This window comes from Callorhinus ursinus, unplaced genomic scaffold, assembly GCF_003265705.2.
Source record: "Callorhinus ursinus isolate GAN/ISIS: 27379988/994484 unplaced genomic scaffold, GSC_fseal_2.0 scaffold20, whole genome shotgun sequence".
Taxonomy (NCBI): domain Eukaryota; kingdom Metazoa; phylum Chordata; class Mammalia; order Carnivora; family Otariidae; genus Callorhinus; species Callorhinus ursinus.
This window is the reverse complement of record NW_027397082.1, coordinates 32,941,699-32,960,060: the sequence shown is the minus strand read 5'-3', so window position 1 is coordinate 32,960,060 and position 18,362 is coordinate 32,941,699. Positions and strand designations below refer to the sequence as shown.

At 37.9% G+C, this 18,362-nt stretch overlaps 1 protein-coding gene across 17 annotated transcripts in view; it reads right to left on the bottom strand.

Moving 5' to 3' along the window:
• PTPN20 (protein tyrosine phosphatase non-receptor type 20) overlaps positions 1–18,362 on the bottom strand; it is a 126,135-nt gene that overhangs the window by 69,038 nt on the left and 38,735 nt on the right. For 10 of the 17 annotated variants that reach the window (XR_012381752.1, XM_073904521.1, XM_025881038.2 and 7 more), the window contains 3 exons: positions 13,746–13,828; positions 7,254–7,351; positions 4,662–4,771 (listed from right to left, as the gene is read on the bottom strand). Coding sequence is in view for 16 of the 17 variants with exons in the window: in XM_073904521.1 (XP_073760622.1) it covers positions 4,662–4,771; positions 7,254–7,351; positions 13,746–13,828 (291 nt within the window). In the remaining variant the exon portion in view is untranslated. Of the gene's footprint in view, positions 1–4,606; positions 4,772–7,253; positions 7,352–13,745; positions 13,829–18,362 lie in introns of those variants that run through there. The other 7 variants (XM_073904524.1, XM_073904525.1, XM_073904529.1 and 4 more) reach the window with 5 other exon arrangements.

Genomic DNA, 18,362 nt, shown 5'->3' with positions numbered 1-18,362 from the left:
CATTACCTTGATCCCAAAACCAGACAAAGACCCCACCAAAAAGGAGAATTACAGACCAATATCCTTGATGAACATGGATGCAAAAATTCTCACCAAAATACTAGCCAATAGGAGCGAACAGAACATTAAAAGGATTATTCACCATGACCAAGTGGGATTTATCCCTGGGCTGCAAGGTTGGTTCAACATCCGCAAATCAATCAACGTGATACAATACATTAACAAAAGAAAGAACAAGAATCATATGATCCTCTCAATAGATGCAGAAAAAGCATTTGATAAAGTACAGCATCCTTTCTTGATCAAAACTCTTCAGAGTATAGGGATGGAGGCTACATACCTCAATATCATAAAAGCCATCTATGAAAAACCCACAGCGAATATCATTCTCAATGGGGAAAAGCTCTCAGCTTTTCCCCTAGGGTCAGGAACGCGGCAGGGATGTCCACTCTCACCACTGCTATTCAACATAGTATTAGAAGTCCTAGCCACAGCAATCAGACAACAAAAAGAAATCAAAGGCATCCAAATCGGCAAAGAGGAAGTCAAACTCTCACTCTTTGCAGATGATATGATACTGTATGTGGAAAACCCAGAAGACTCCACCCCAAAACTGCTAGAACTCATACAAGAATTCAGTAAAGTGGCAGGATATAAAATCAATGCATAGAAATCAGTGCCATTCCTATACACCAACAACAAGACAGAAGAGAGACAAATCAAGGAGTCGATCCCATTTACAATGGCACCCAAAACCATAAGATACCTAGGAATAACCTTGCCAAAGAGGCAAAGGATCTGCACTCAAAAAATTATAAAATACTCATGAAAGAAACTGAAGAAGACACAAAGAAATGGAAAAGTGTTCCACGCTCATGGATTGGAAGAACAAACACTGTGAAGATGTCAATGCTACCTAGAGCAATCTACACATTCAATGCAATCCCCATCAAAATACCATCCACCTTTTTCAAAGAAATGGAACAAGGAATCCTAAAATTTGTATGGAACCAGAAGAGACCCCGAATAGCCAGAGGAATCTTGAAAAAGAAAAGCAAAGCTGGCAGCATCTGAATTCCAGACTTCCAGCTCTATTACAAAGCTGTCATCATCGAGACAGTATGGTACTGGCACAAAAACAGACACATCGATCAATGGAACAGAATCGATAGCCCAGCAATGGACCCTCAACTCTACGGTCAACTAATCTTTGACAAAGCAGGAAAGAATGTCCAATGGAAAAAAGACAGTCTCTTCAACAAATGGTGTTGGGAAAATTGGACAGCCACATGCAGAAGAATGGAACTGGACCATTTCCTTACACCACACACAAAAATAGACTCCAAATGGTTGAAAGACCTAAACGTGAGACAGGAGTTCATCAAAATCCTAAAGGAGAACACAGGCAGCAACCTCTTCGACCTCAGCCGCAGCAACTTCTTCCTAGAAACATCACCAAAGGCAAGGGAAGCAAGGGCAAAAATGAGCTATTGGGATTTCATCAAGATAAAAAGCTTTTGCACAGCAAAAGAAACAGTGCACAAAACCAAAAGACAACAGACAGAATGGGAGAAAATATTTGCAAATGACATATCAGATAAAGGGCTAGTATCCAAAAATCTATAAAGAACTTATCAAACTCAACACCCAAAGAACAAATGATCCAATCAAGAAATGGGCAGAAGACATGAACAGACATTTTTCCAAAGAAGACATCCAAATGGCCAACAGACACATGAAAAAGTGCTCCACATCGCTCGGCATCAGGGAAATCCAAATCAAAACCTCAGTGAGAAACCACCTCACACCTGTCAGAATGGCTAAAATTAACAAGTCAAGAAACGACAGATGTTGGCGGGAGGCGCAGAAAGGGGAACCCTCCTACACTGCTGGTGGGAATGCAAGCTGGTGCAACTCCTGTGGAAAACAGTATGGAGGTTCCTCAAACAGTTGAAAATAGATCTACCATATGATCCAGCAATTGCACTACTGGGTATTTACCAGAAAGATACAAATGTAGGGATCCGAAGGGGTACATGCACCCCAATGTTTATAGCAGCAATGTCCACAATAGCCAAACTGTGGAAAGAGCCAAGATATCCATTGACAGATGAATGGATAAAGAAGAGGTGGTATATATACACAATGGAATATTATGCAGCCATCAAAAGGAATGAGATCTTGCCATTTGCAACAACGTGGATGGAACTGGAGGGTGTTATGCTGAGTGAAATAAGTCAGTCAGAGAAAGCCATGTATCATATGACCTCACTGATATGAGGAATTCTTAACCTCAGGAAACAAACTGAGGGCTGCTGGAGTGGGAGGGATGGGGTGGCTGGGTGATAGACATTGGGGAGGGTATGTGCTATGGTGAGCGCTGTGAATTGTGCAAGACTGTTGAACCACAGATCTGTACTTCTGAAACAAATAATGCAACATATGTTAAGAAAAAAGAAAAAGAAGAAGATAGCAGGAGGGGAAGAATGAAGGGGAGTAAGTCGGAGGGGGAGATGAACCATGAGAGACGATGGACTCTGAAAAACAAACTGAGGGTTCTAGAGGGGAGGAGGGTGGGGCGATGGGTTTGCCTGGTGATGGGTATTAAAGGGGGCACATTCTGCATGGAGCACTGGGTGTTATGCACAGACAATGAATCATGGAACACTACATCAAGAACTAATGATGTAATGTATGGTGATTAACATAACACTAAAAAAATTAAAAAAAAAAAACCAAGGCAATTCTACAGAAAAAAACTTAGAAATGACCCATGTGTTAAAATCATGAGAGAAGGAATTCTAAATAACTATGATTAATATGTTTAAGCTCTTATGGAAAAGGTGGACAAAATGCTTGAACAGATAGGGAATTTGAACAGAGATGGAAATTATAAGATAAAGTCAAATGGAAGTTTTCTCAATAAAAAACTTTGTAAGATGGGTACCTGGGTGGCTCAGTCTGCCTTCAGCTCAGGTCATACCTTAGGGTCCTGGGATCAAGCCCCACGCAGGGCTCCCTGCTGAGCCAGGAGCCTGCTTCTCCCTCTCCCTCTTCCCCTAACCCTCACTCATGCTGGCTTGCGAGTGCACTCTCTGTCTCTCAAATACATACATACATACATACATACATACATACATACATACTTTGTAAGAGAGCTAAAGAATGTTTTCAAATGGGCTTATTTGTTAGTAGACTAACAAAGCTGAGGAAAGAGTCAATAAATTTGCAGATGAGTTCATAAAAATTACCTTAAACTGAAACACAAAAAGAAAAGAGTAGGAGGAAAAAAGATAAAATGCATACAGGTACAGCCTCTTTGGAAAACAGTCTATCAGTTATATACTTATGACTCAGAAATCCCACTCCTAATATATTTACCCTAAAGAAATGGAAAAGTAGATTTACACAAAACCAGTATGTGAATGTTTGTAGTGCTTTTATTCATAATTGTCAAAATGTGGAAACACCCAAATGTCCCTCCACTGTTGAATGGATAAACTGGTACAGCCATACAATGGAATACTATTCAGAAAAAAAAAACTAAATACCAACAAGAGCAATGGTGGAAACAAATATCAAGCATTACTCTAAGTGAAAGAAGTGGCACTCAAAAGGCAACATATTTATGATTCTATTTATCTGACACTTTGGAAAAGACAAAACTAACAAGAACAAACAAAATCAGATTACTGGTTGCCAGGTGCTGGTGGTGGGATGAGGGATGACCAACCACAAAAGAGCATACTAGAAAATATGAAGCGTGAAGGAAATGCACTGTATCTTGATGGTGGTGGTAGACCTTTGTCTAATCTCACAGAACTGTATGCTAAAAGGATGAATTTTACCATATGTAAATTATACTTCAGTATTTAAAAAGTATTTTCTTGTAAACTATTTTTGTGTCAGACCTGTATTTTAATAATTACACAGTGTGAGATTGCCTTAATTAGATTTGACATTTTCTAAATTTAAAAAAGTCATTAGAGAAGATTATTCTGGCACTTGATCTAAGGTTGAAATGCATGATCTCTATAATCCTCTCTAGCTCCAAGGTTTTTTGAGGTATGAGATTCCTCAACCTCACACACACAAATTTTACATATAGAGAAATGTATATGTTTTTATATTTATAATTTATATATGTATAAATCTAGATATGTTCATGGTTATATTTATGTTTACACTATATACAAATGTAAATATACACACAAAATTTTGAATATTCTTCAGTATTATGATTTTTTATACATATTTGTATTTTCTTTTTTCCTTACAACATATGTGTAATCAAAAAAAGGTTCCTATTTTACTTATAAAGTATATACTGTGCAACAAATTAAGAAAATGAGGAAGCAGGTCATATGCTAGTCTATACAAATCTGTAATTCCTAGTATAAGAAAATATAAATAGCTCATTTTATTAAATTGACATGTTTGATATATTAAAATATTTAAAGAAAGGGAGAAATTTGCCCTTACGAAGGTGGGGTGTGGAGCATTTTCTTCATTCTTAAAAAAAATCCTAGGAAACCCTGCTTCCCCATCTAAAAAAGTTTTTCTTAGCTCTTTCCTGCATTCATATTAGAAATTTCTTTGTTCATACCTCTGAAATATATCCTCTTCAAGAATGTGCTAATAGAAATAGGATGAAGTCCTACCAGGAAGCTGAGGAGGGACGGTCTGGGATGGCCCTGCAAGCTCTTCATCCTCACTGCTCCACTTGTCTCTTAGAAAGGAGCCACCGGTGGCCAATATGCTCTCACTCTCACTAGAAAAGAAATTTATGTATTTGTTCATGGTTTCAAAGAATATATACATTTCATGAAAGAATCTCTGATAATTTATATTAATTATTCAGTTGACATTCATCTCCATTTTAGTTCAGCTATGTACTTCTGTTGTCAGCCCCTGGAGCTGGCCCACTTCCAGAGATCATTCCCAAGTCCCAACGTCTGATCACAAACTCCATCTCTTCCCACATTTGCCTGGCTTGCAAACTAGCCATCTTGGATCAACTAGCCTCCTTTACCCTGGCTGTGGGGAAAAAGTACTGAGGTCACTGGGGTTTCCAATATCAACAGAAAGCCATCTGTAAAACACTAGTATGTCCCTGTTGAGTTTCCTCTACCTTTCTCCCACGGCAGCTAATTCTGAACCACCATCCTCATGTAGACCCTATCTTAATTCTCTGCCTTTGTAAAAATGTAGCCCCTTCTAGAAAATGTAAGCCAGAAAGCAAGAACACATTCAACTTACTTTTTTAAAATGTGTACTTGGATACATCAACATTTTCGATTATTCCTTACTTTCTCCCTGATCAGAATTAATCCTTCCATATTCAACTCCGTGCCTTCTGTCTCCTAGACACTTTTTCTAAAATTATCCTTTCTTATTTACATAATTAATCTCCCCTATGTAAAAATTCTTCCATAACATAAGAATACTTGATTCACCCTGATCTTAAAATTAGAAACCCTTTTCAACTTTCTATCTCTTAACAGATTTTCCTTTCAAATACTAGCCACACTCTCTGTCTGTTCCTTTCCAGCTTCTCACTATTCCATTTACTTGTTGCACTTTCATTTGCACCCCTACTTAACAGAAGCCTCCGAATGTGATTTCTGGTTCTAATCTCCGATGTCTAGAGAAAACTCTCCCTAAATTCAAATTTAATTCTACCTGCCCACCAACTTCAGGAAAAACCCAGGTCCCTCACAGAAGTTTAAGTTACTGGCAATCTGGCCCCTTCCTACTTTTTCATCGTCAGCCCTACTATCTCTTTTGTGCATCTTATGCTTTAACCTTAACAAAATAAATGCCTTTTTCTTTTGCTTCCATGAGTCATTTCAAGTTTCTTATTCTTTCTCCTTCTCATCTTTTTTTGGATTACTATAAATATCTAATTGTTCCCCATTTCTTGCTAGATATCATCCACCTTGCTACCCACCCTCCTCTTCCTAGACGGGTAGACGGATATATGCATTAATACAAGAAAAATTCCATCTGTACTTCCTTTTTATTCTAACAAACTGACTAAAATATGCACTCCTTGGTTTCACGTATATCAAGTTCCTTCACACTCTGGCCCACATTATATTTTTGGCTCTACCTCTTTATCTTCTCAAGCTTCCTGGCATTCCAATTCACAAGTACCCTACAGCTCTTAACACATAACATTTCTCACCATTAATAAGATATTTTCACAACTTCTTATCTTTGTTCAAACTTCTTCCCCCAGCTTGACATTTTCTCCCCTCCCTTTTCCCCTGCTAGATTTCTACTTATTTAAGACCCTAAATCCAACCTAAATATTTTTTATTCAAAGAAGCTGGTGAGAAACTCCCCCCATGCATATTTCTGTCTTCTGTATTCACAATCCTTGGACTTTGGCTCTATAATAATACTTATTACATTGTATTTAAATTTGTCTTTTACATACCTGTTTCTCTAATTAAATTATATAAACTAAAGGGCAAGAACTGTGTAATATTTTGCATTTGTATACAGTGCTTAGTATATAATTAGCATCTAATAATTGGTCTATACTATTAGCATATAATAGGATCTCAAAATGCCTTCTGAATTCTTATTTGTTCAGTTCATTTTTGAAAGTTGTATATGCAAGTTTTATACTATATACATTATTATGCAGTGCTATTCCAGTGACTACAGCTAATATTACTTATAAACCTCTGGAAATATGACTCATTAAAATGTTCTCTTCTTTGATATGATTTTGCATATAACACCTAAATTTGAACATCTTATAAGCACGAATGCTATTGTTTTTATTTTTCTAATCGAAATTTATTTTCTCTTGGTTCTTTAAATGTTTTCATATATAGTGCCAAGAATTCACCATGCTAACAGTTCTACTGTTTCTAGCACATTATTTTCTTTCTTGGAAACCTATATAATTTCTAGCAGAATTGTGTCCTGTGCTTTACCTTACCTCAAGTATACTGCCCTCTCCAAAGCTCCCAACACATTTACAAAGACTCTGGAACTGTATAATTCTTGAGATGACAGAGAAATTAAATTCTTTAGGAGTATCTTCTTCTTGTGTTAATACCATATTTATGAGATCATAAATACATCCAATTTCTAGCCAAATCAGGTTGTACTTATTACAAAGAGTTATCTCTTGAGAAACTAATCAAACATTTGAGGGCCGTTATTCACTGTCTCCACTGACAGGGCTATGAGCATGAATAGACAGAAAGCTCACTAAATAAGCATATTGGTTATACCTTTCTGTAGCATCTTTAAAAAGATCATCGTAATTACTGCATTGGAAATTCTGAACAGAGCGGTTTACTTTCCCTGAGCTATCTGCATTTTCCAAAACCTACGGGAATAAGAAAGAAAAGAAAATTATGGCTATGATTTTAGGAATGTATAGTTTAAAAGAAATATGATTTCTATAGCTTCTTAAAAAGAGCAATAAAGTCTTCAATAATAGAATTAAAACCACAATCACAGTGTGATTTTCACTTCTAGAAAATCACCTGAAATGTATTGCTCCCCATTAAATATTTTACAATTTGTCAAAACAGAGTATAAAGTACTATGCACACACAAGTGAATTTTTATTGAATCACTCAAGTTATTTTCTAAAAGTTGATAAAGATAAGCTTCATTTTCAATTAAAAAAACTTATCACTGTTGCCCAGAGAAGACCCTTATAATGAGTACTTATCACATGTGGTTTACTGTAAACACAAAATTCTTAGCACTATCTTTATTTTAGTGCTTATATAATCTAACCCAGTAATTCTGTCTCTGCCATGAGATTTTGTACTGCCCCATAGACTTCAGTCCATTCTGTTGCATTCAGAGTCCTGCATTATTAAAAAAAAAAAAAAAATTGAGTGTAGAGGGGAAAAAAATCACATTAAAATAAAGATTCAGTAATTCTGCTTCAATTAATCCATTCATTTGACAATTCTTTTTTGAGGACCTAGTATGCACAGATACTGCTCTAAGTGCTATGGATAAAACAATGAACAAGAGAAGTGTGTGTTCTGCCCTTGCGGAGCACATATATTCTCATGAGGAGAAAGAAAATACACAAGCAAACATACAAATTACAGCTGGTGGTGTTAATGCAGTAAGAGAGTATGGTAATACATAACTGCCCTGTACCTAAAAAACAAAAGGAAAAGCTAAACAAAGAGGAAGGGAAGCATACTGAGCAAAAAAACAGCAGATCCAAAGTCCAGGCAGCCTTCCATGGTCTGGCCTCTGCCTAACTGACCACCCTCATCTTATACCTATTTCTCATGCCACATTTCAAGCCATAGCCCATATCATACCATGTCTTTTCATCTTTTCTGAAGTGTCTTTTGACGACTCTGACTGTGTAGAACTTCTTAATCTTTCCCCTCTTGCTAATATGTTTACACGTGCACTTGTGTGTGTGTTTTGCTTATTCCATGAAACTTCTTAGACCTGGAATACCTCTTGTGGGAATACATACAGCCATCATTTCAGAACATGGACCCAAACACAATCAATTTTAGAAACAAGCATGGGAGTAAGTCGGAGGGGGAGACGAACCATAAGAGACGATGGACTCTGAAAAACAAACTGAGGGTTCTAGAGGGGAGGGGGTGGGGGGATGGGTTAGCCTGGTGATGGGTATTAAAGAGGGCACGTTCTGCGTGGAGCACTGGGTGTTATGCACAAACAATGAATCATGGAACACTACATCAAAAACTAATGATGTAATGTATGGTGACTAACATAACAATAAAAAATTATTAAAAAAAAAGAAATAAGTATGTTAATGGAAAGATCTAAACAACTACCCAGCACTCTTACCAAGCGTATTCATTTGGCTGAACAAGTCAAAACATAACTTACTAAGTTTTTAGCCTAACATGAATGAGGATTACTTGAAATATAAAGTTAACTTATATTTTAGTAGTAGTTTGCTAAATATATTAAATTCTAGTGGATTAGCTAATTGCCATTTTGAGTAATATATAAAACATAAGAAGTCCTTTCTTGTGCTGAGCATACTCCCCAAGATACAGAGTTGCTGCATCACTGTGTCGGACACCAGAAACTAATGTAACATTGTATTTCAACTATACTCAAATGAAAATAAGTAGAAAAATAAAAATTAAAAGAAAAATTATTAAAAAGTCCTTCCCTATGCGAGTAAGATAAATACCAACTCTCAAATATTTTTACAAAATTTTTTAACATTTGCTTTTAATATTTGGGGATTTAATTCACCTAGATTCAATTTCAGTGTAAAGTGTACCCTGCCCACTCTGCTCAACCACCAACAGTGATCTTGTATTCTACCGGACATTCACAAGATCCAGTAGGCCACACCGGGTATCAGATGAGCTTTGCAAAAGGATACAGGTGAAGAGTCACATGTCAGCAGGACAGCCTTAGACTTGCCCTCATCAGGAGTCCTAACAGCATTCTACTGTAAGCTCAGGTGCGATGCAATGAGACCAGATGGGTGTGTACCTAAGTCCCCCTGGCTTAGAAACCTCAAGTTACACAGGAACCAGTATCTCTTATAATAATTCATGAACCTAACCTCAGGCACACAGCAAGGGGATTTCCACATTCACCCCATTTGTACTCTCAACAAGACATTATTGTCCTGGTCATAATCCTCCCAGTCCAGGGGTCATTTTTACCATAACCAATGCGCCTGGTAACATAGCTGAGAGCCCACCTTTATCAGGTTTTCAGAGAAACAGGGTCCTGGAAGGCTAACACAAGATCATTTCCTCAATGGGAAGAAAAGGTTCTGTTCATCTTTACTCACAGGTAGTAATGCATTTTATTTGTCCTATTGAAATAACCAATTGTATCACACCATTAACTGAGCAGACCACTGTAGAAATTTACAATGTCACCTGTCACATAAAAAGTTCCCATATGTGTATGGGTTTTCTGGAATTTCTATGCAGTTTCATTGGTCTTATTTGCCACTTCCTAATGTATTACCACATTTATTTAATTCCTATGTAGCTTTATAATAAGCCTGGACAACTTGCAGTGCCAGTGGCCCCTCCACCACATATATATTCTTGCTTCCTTTCCTAATACTGTCTTGCCTATTTTTGACTTCCTATTTTCCCAAAATATTTTTAATCAGCTGATCAAATCTCACACACACACACACACACACACACACACACACACTTTGAAATTTTATTGAAATTAAGTTAAACTCCTTTTGTAGTTTAAATTAGGGATAACTAGGACCCTGGGTGGCTCAGTGGGTTGGGCGTCCAGCTCTTGATTTCAACTCAGGTCATGATCTCAGGGTTGTGGTCTTGAGCCCCACCGCAGGCTCCATGCTCAGTGGGGAGTCTGCAGGACGTTCTCTCCCTCCCTCTCCCTCTCACTCTGCCCCTCCTCCCACTCTCTCTCTCTAAAATAAATAAATCTCTAAAAATATAAATAAATAAATTAGGGATAACTATTTTCTTCATTCATTAAGACTTATTATCCACTAATATGATGTAGCTATAACAACAAAATATTTTTAAATATTCTCAAGAAAAGTAATTCATACCTTTTCTTAGATTGACTCTTACATACTTTATAGCTGGTACCATTGTAAATGTAATGGTGCAATCTACTATGGTAGATAATTTGGTATTTGGTATACATGTGCTAACTACTGCATAATGAGAAAACCACACATTTTTATATACTGTAATTTTGTATTTATTCTATTATAAATATTTTAAATTTCCATTATGACCTCTTCTTTGACCCATGAGTTTTGAGTATGTCTTGAGTGTGTTTTATCTATTTGTGGTTGACTTCCAACTGAATTTCTTATGTCAGAGGCCACAGTCAGTACTATAAAGATTATTTGAAATTGGTTGAGATATATTTTGATTTGGTACATGGTAAATTTTTATAAATGGTCCATGTATGCTTGAAAAGAATGTATGTTCTCTAACTTTTGGATGCAAGTTCTATAGATATGTTTGTTCTATCTATCTGGATAATTTTTTTATACTTCTATACTCTTAACTATTGTCTATTCTTTTAATAAAAGATATCTTTTTAAATGGTCCACTATCATAGTGAATTTATCAATTACTTCTTGTAATTCTGTCCAATACTGATTTACATATTCTGGTGCTTATAAATTTAGAATTTTATATCTTCCTTGTGAACTAAACCTTTTAGTATCATATAGTGACCTCTAAAGCTAAATACTTTATACTTTTAAGTCTTTTTGTCCGATATTACTATAGCTACATTAGTTCTCTTTTGTTAGTGTTGCTCTGGGTACTTTAATTCTTTTACTTTAAAACATCAAGGGAGGGGCACCTGGGTGGCTCAGTCATTAAGCGTCTGCCTTCGGCTCAGGTCATGATCCCGGGGTCCTGGGTTTGAGCCCTGCATTGGGCTCCCTGCTCCGCGGGAAACCTGCTTCTCCCTCCTCCACTCCCCCTGCTTGTGTTCCCTCTCTCGCTGTCTCTCTCTCTCTCTGTCAAATAAATAAATAAAATCTTTTAAAAAAATAAAAAAATAAAACATCAAGGGAAGGGACACCTAGGTGGCTCAGTTGATTAAGCGTCTGCCTTTGGCTCAGGTCCCAAGGTCCTGGAATCAAGTCCCGCATCAGGCTCCTTGCTTAGCCGGGAGCCTGCTTCTCCCTCTGCCTGCCACTCCCCCTGCTCGCACTCGCTCTCTCTCTCTCTTTCTCTCTCTCTCTGACAAATAAATAAGTAAAATCTTAAAAAAAAATTAAATCTTAAAAAATAAATCAAGGGTGTCCCCCAAAGATTTCTTCTCATTAAACTACACAGATGACCAACAAATTGAATGAGGTCTACAGAGTTTGCCTAGTTCTGAAAACTAGTTTATCAACACTAATTGGTAAAACAAATCCTTAAACACTAATTTTGGGAGAATTAAAAAGGAATGTGAAGATTATGAATAAAATGGGATGGAGGAAAAGAAAGAGAATAGTACTATTGCATCAATACAATCCCTCTCATCTCCAACAAGACATGTTTAAAAAGCCATTTTCTTACAACTCAGTTACTAAGAAAAAGTGACATCACCTGGGCGAGAATTCCTACCATAATTTAAACCTGAGACATATTTCAAGTCACACTTTAAAATCAACTTGATTACATTTACCCAAGAAGCAAACTGCTTTAGATGGCTGCAATTCAAATTAAAGCCTCACTTAGGACTCTAATATGTCTTTGATTGAGTGAAATGTGATTTGGCTAACAACGTTAAGAAGGAGCAAGGAGAAATATACCAAATTACCAAGATGTCAGGTCTTTTTGGAGACTGCTCAACGAATCAAATTAATGTCAAATTAAAGAAAGGGTCAAATAACTTTTTCTGAGGAACTTAAGTTAGCTTTTCTGCACTGCATATATATGCCAAGGACATACGAGGACAAAGTGAAAGCAGTAATACTAGGAGACAGGAGCCTGGTTTCTAGTCTTTGCTGTGATTGAAGAGCTGTATGATCAGAGACAAATCATTTCAGCTCTCTGGGACTTAGTTTCTTCACCTCTAAAATGAGTGTTGGAATAAAAATGTCTTGACCTAGCTTCCAAATCTAATCATCTATAAGTCTGAGTCTAGATAATTCCTAGGGATAGCATCATAACTGAAAGGGCATCACGTGGTTATAACATCAAATTAATTCATGAAATGTTAAGAAAAGCAAATCCCGGTAAAATCAGCTGGTTTTCCCAACATGTTACTCTAAAAACCATCCAGAAATGTTCTCTAAGATACTCTTTTCTAAAATGAAACTTTAAAGCATATCAAAATTCATCCTAGATAGGTCAAGCCATAAAATATAAGGGAAAACAAACAATAAAATGTATTTAGTTCTAGAAGGGAGTCAAGTATGGACATTCTATGAGAGTGCTCACTTTGAAATTATCTCTCCTTCAAGTACAAAATCATTCTGATCAGAGAAAAGTATCGACAGTGGGGCTGAGAGCCCAGCAGTACATTCAGAATCAGAGACTGACAACCAGAGATGTGATGGTAGGCAGGCTCGATGCAGCACATTCCTAAATGAGAGATCCCTTCAAAGCAGCAGCATGACTGTCAGTCCTGGGTGGAGAGGGCAGTCAAACTGGAAAACAGGAGAAGCGGTATCTGTTCTTGGTACTTACTCTGATCTCTACTAACGCTGGAACCTACAGAATAGAATGTGAGTCTGAGTACAGCAACACGATGGCAGTTCCAAAGCTCCAGTAGATAAGAGAAAAAAATGCAAGCCACCCACATGATGAAAATGCATTGCTCTTTTTGTGCTCTAATCCTGGCAGTTATCTCCACAAGGAAGGAGACACATGTCAAGGTGAGAGTGTTTGCCCGAGATTTTCCCAACTCTCTACCTTTCCATAGTTTAGACACACTGCACCATGCTGTCTCTATCATTTAAAAATTCCATTGATCAATATATCTAAAGGTGCTTCAAATTTTATATGAAATTCATTTTGTATCTCTGTTAGTAGCACAAAATGAAATTGATGCCAAAATAAGTAAAATTTCCAGAATAGTACCAAGAGGTTTTCTTTAGAGTTGCAAAGAGTTCCACTCTTTCAAATTGCTATTTTGGTTGTCTTCAACATCAGAGGGACAGAGAACTGAGAATTAGTGTGCTAAGGAGAACAAAATAGACCCCTGTGCCTTAGAGAGCTTACTCTTGTGATTACACAGTAGCCACAATCATTTAGCAGAGATCCCTCTTCTAGTTTTACCTCATGAGTCACTGATTTAGGTGTTTTTTCCTCACTTGATGAAGACAAAGTCTCATCACAGTCAGGTACCTTCTTATTTTTTCCTGAAAAAGAGAAGGGAAGAATTGATCAAATGAAAAGGGCTACACAGAGAAAGGTTGTGCCTTAATGAGAAAACCCAAGCTACACAAAGGGAATGTTCACCTACTTCTCCTATTGTACAGTCATCTCATCTTTATCTACTATATTAATCACTTTTCTCCCTGCTTTAAAAAAATAACACAGCAAACATGATCCTTCTTCTAGGATCATCCTCAGAAAGTTAATTTTTCAGCGGTCCCTTTGTTCCTACTTCTGTATTACTCTTCAGGTAAATCCTAAGTATACACAACTTCCAGAATCCATGCACTGGGTATCATATAAGATAATTCTGTTTTTCAGGGCCTACTTCTTAGATAAAGAACAGTGTGTTACATAAATCTCACTTTAACTTCCTGAATTATTAACAATAAATAAATTAGCAATATGTTAATGTATATAGAAAGTCATTTCAGGCTTTATTGAAGAATAAAATATGAATCCTCCCTAAGAAAGTCATTGCTGCTTTTATTATAGGATCATTGCTAACCTGTTATTTTCACTGCTCAGAATATTTCAGATAGAAGCCAAAGGAGATAGTTTTCTCTGATCATAGAACGAGCTTTCAGAGTACTATTCCCTATATCATGGCAGCCCTAACTATTATGGTTTAGAAATTTTGTGACACGGCATATTACAAAATCAACAATACAAATATAGTAAAAAAATATAGTAAACATATATTTTGGAAAGGAAAAAGGTCATTCGTTAATGTGTTAAAAAGGACAAAAAGAAACTGTGAACTATTATAACACGAGTTAATTTTATATGTATATATTCTGAAATATCAATGAAAAAACAACATATCAAAACTAACGTGAGTGGGGCAGAGCAAGATGGCAGAGGAGTAGGAGACCTGGATTTCGTCTGGTCTCAGGATTTCAGCTGGATAGGGATCAAACCATTCTGAACACCTACGAACTCAACAGGAGATCGAAGAAGAGAGTAGCAACAACTCTCTGAACAGAGAAGCGACCACTTACTGGAAGGTAGGACGTGCGGAGAAGTGAATCCGAGGAGATATTCGGGAGGAGAGACGGCGGGGTCGGGGGCCTCCATCGGCCGCTTCTGGCAAGTGATAGAGCCACGGAGCACAAAATCGGAACCTTTAGAAGTCGGCTCCGCTGAGGGATGTCGCTCCAGTGGCTAAGCGGAGGGTGGAACCCTCACAGGACAGTGTGGTCTCAGAACCCTCGGGGTCACAGAAAGACTGGGGGTGCCTGAGTGCAGCAGAGCTCCCAGGTATCAGAGCAGGGAAGCCGGCTGCAGAGGCAGAGCCAAGGCGCGTGCTCTCAGCTCGGGGTTGCCATAAACTGTGATCCGCAGCGCAGTGGGGCCACTGCTCCTCCAGCAGGGACCCAACAAGCGGCAGAGCCAGGGAGACCTCCCTTCCTCCCCCTGGAGGAGCGACGCGGAAGTGCACCGCAGGGATCTGTTGGGGTTGGAGACTCCACACGGGGTCCGGTGCCAGACATATATAAACGCTCGGTCACAGGCCGGGTGAGCACGGAGTGCGGCCGGAGACTGGGGAGACGGGAGTGACTACTTTTCTCTGGGGGCGCACTGAGGAGCGGGGCCCCGAGTTCTCAGCTCCTCCGGGTGGAGATTGGGAGGCCACCATTTTCACCCTGGTCCTCCAAGCTGTACCGAGAGCTTGCAGGGAACACAAGCTCCTGAGAACAAACTGGAGCAGCTTGCTTAGCCCGAACTCACAAGGGCAGGGCAATTCCGCCTCCGGCAAAGACATTTGGGAACCACGGCAACAGGCCCCTCCCCAGAAGATCAGCTCGAACAGCCAGCAAGCCAAGACCAAGTTTACCCATCAAGGAGAACGGGAGAACTCCAGCGCTACGGAAATACTGCACATAGAATTCATGGCTTTTTTACCATAATTCATTAGTTTTTCAAAGTTAATTTTTTTAACTGTTTTTTTTAATTTTCCTTTTTCCCTTTTTCAAACAACATCTTATCAATCCCTTTTGTAAAAAAAACTTTTTTTATTTTTCATTTTTAGAGTCATATTTTTATCCCTTCATAGTAGTTACCCTTATTTTTGGCATAAGTTGTTCTCTCTTTAAAATTTTGAGATACAATTTCTTCTAACAGATCAAAATATACCCTAAATCACTAGTGTATGGCTTTGTTCTAGTCTCCTGCCTGATCACATTCTCTCCCTTTTTTTTTCTTTTTTTTTAAATCTTCTTTCTTTTTAAAAACAACTTCTTATTTTATCAATTCCTTTTATAAAATCTTTTATAATTTTCATCTTTACAGTCATCTTCCATCCTTTCATTGTATCAACCCTTATTTTGTACACAAATGAGTCTTTCTTCCTTTAAAGTTTTAGCAGGCACTTTCTTCTACAGACGAAAATATTCCCAAAAGCTAGTGCATGGCACTGTTCTATGCACTAGCATGATCATATTTGATCATATTCTGGTTTTTTTGTTTTGTTTTGTTCTGTTTTTGTTTGTTTTTATCTTTTTCTTTTTCCTTTTTTTTTTTTCTCTTCTTTCTTTCCTTTCTTGTCCCCTGGTTTCAGGTCTTTTCTGATTTGTATAGAGTATATTTGCTGGAGACATTGTTAACCTGTTAGCATTCTGTTCTCTCATTCATCTATTCTCCTCTAGACAAAATAACAAGAGGAAAAAAATCACCTCAGCAAAAAGAACAAGAGGTAGTACCGTCTGCCAGGGACGCACTCAATACGGACATTAGTACGATGTCGGACCTAGAGTTCAGAATCATGACTTTAAAGATACCAGCTGGGCTTGAAAAAAGTGTGGAAGTTATTAGAGAAACCCTTTCTGGAGAAATAAAAGAACTAAAATCTAACCAAGTCGAAATCAAAAAGGCTACTGATGAGGTGCAATCAAAAACGGGGGCACTAACTGCTAGGATAAATGAGGCAGAAGAGAGAATCAGCGATATAGAAGCTCAAATGATGGGAAAAAAAGAGGCTGAGAAAAAGAGAGAGAAACAACTACAGGATCACGAGGGCAGAATTCGAGAGATAAGTGATACGATAAGACAAAACAACATTAGAATAATTGGGATCCCAGAAGAAGAAGAAAGAGAGGGAGGGGCAGAAGGTATATTGGAGCAAATAATAGCAGAGAACTTCCCTAATGTGAGGAAGGAAACAGGCATCAAAATCCAGGAGGCACAGAGAACCCTTCTCAAAATCAATAAAAATAGGTCAACACCCCGACATCTAAGAGTAAAACTTACGAGTCTCAGAGACAAAGAGAAAATCCTGAAAGCAGCTCGGGAGAAGAGATATGTAACCTACAATGGTAGAAACATTGGATTGGCAACAGACCTATCCACAGAGACCTGGCAGGCCAGAAAGGACTGGCATAAGATCTTCAGAGCACTAAACGAGAAAAATATGCAGCCAAGAATACTACATCCAGATAGGCTATCATTGAAAATAGAAGGAGAGATAAAAAGCTTCCAGGACAAACAAAAACTAAAGGAATTTGCAAACACGAAACCAGCCCTCAAAGAAATATTGAAAGAGGTCCTCTAAGCAAAAAGAGAGCCTAAAAGCATCATAGATCAGAAAGGAACACAGACAATATACAGTAACAGTCACCTTACAGGCAATACAATGGCACTAAATTCATACCTTTCAATAGTTACCCTGAATGTAAATGGGCTCAATGCCCCAATCAAAAGACACAGGCTTTCAGACTGGATTAGAAAACAAGACCCATCAATATGCTGTCTGCAAGAGACTCATTTTAGACCCAAAGACACCCCCAGATTGAAAGTGAGGGGCTGGAAAACCATTTACCATGCTAATGGACACCAGAAGAAAGCTGCGGTGGCAATCCTTATATCAGACAAATTAGATTTTAAAACAAAGACTGTAATAAGAGATGAGGAAGGACACTATATCCTACTTCAAGGGTCTATCCAACAAGAAGATCTAACAATTGTAAATATCTATGCCCCTAACATGGGAACAGCCAATTATATAAGGCAATTAATAACAAAAGCAAAGAAACACATTGACAACAATACAATAATAGTGGGGGACGTTAATACCCCCTGACTGAAATGGACAGATCATCTAAGTGAAAGATCAACAAGGAAATAAAGACTTTAAATGACACACTGGACCAAATGGACTTTACAGACATATTCAGAACATTCCATCCCAAAGCAACGGAATACACATTCTTCTCTAGTGCCCATGGAACATTCTCCAGAATTGATCACATCTTAGGTCACAAATCAGGTCTCAACCGGTACCATAGGATTGCGATTATTCCCTGCATATTTTCAGACCATAATGCTTTGAAACTAGAACTCAATCACAACAGGAATGTCGGAAAGAACTCAAAGACATGGAGGCTAAAGAGCATCCTACTAAAGAATGAATGGGTCAACCAGGATATTAAAGAAGAATTAAAAAAATTTATGGATACCAATGAAAATGAAAACACAACTGTTCAAAATCTTTGGGATACAGCAAAGGCAGTCCTGAGAGGA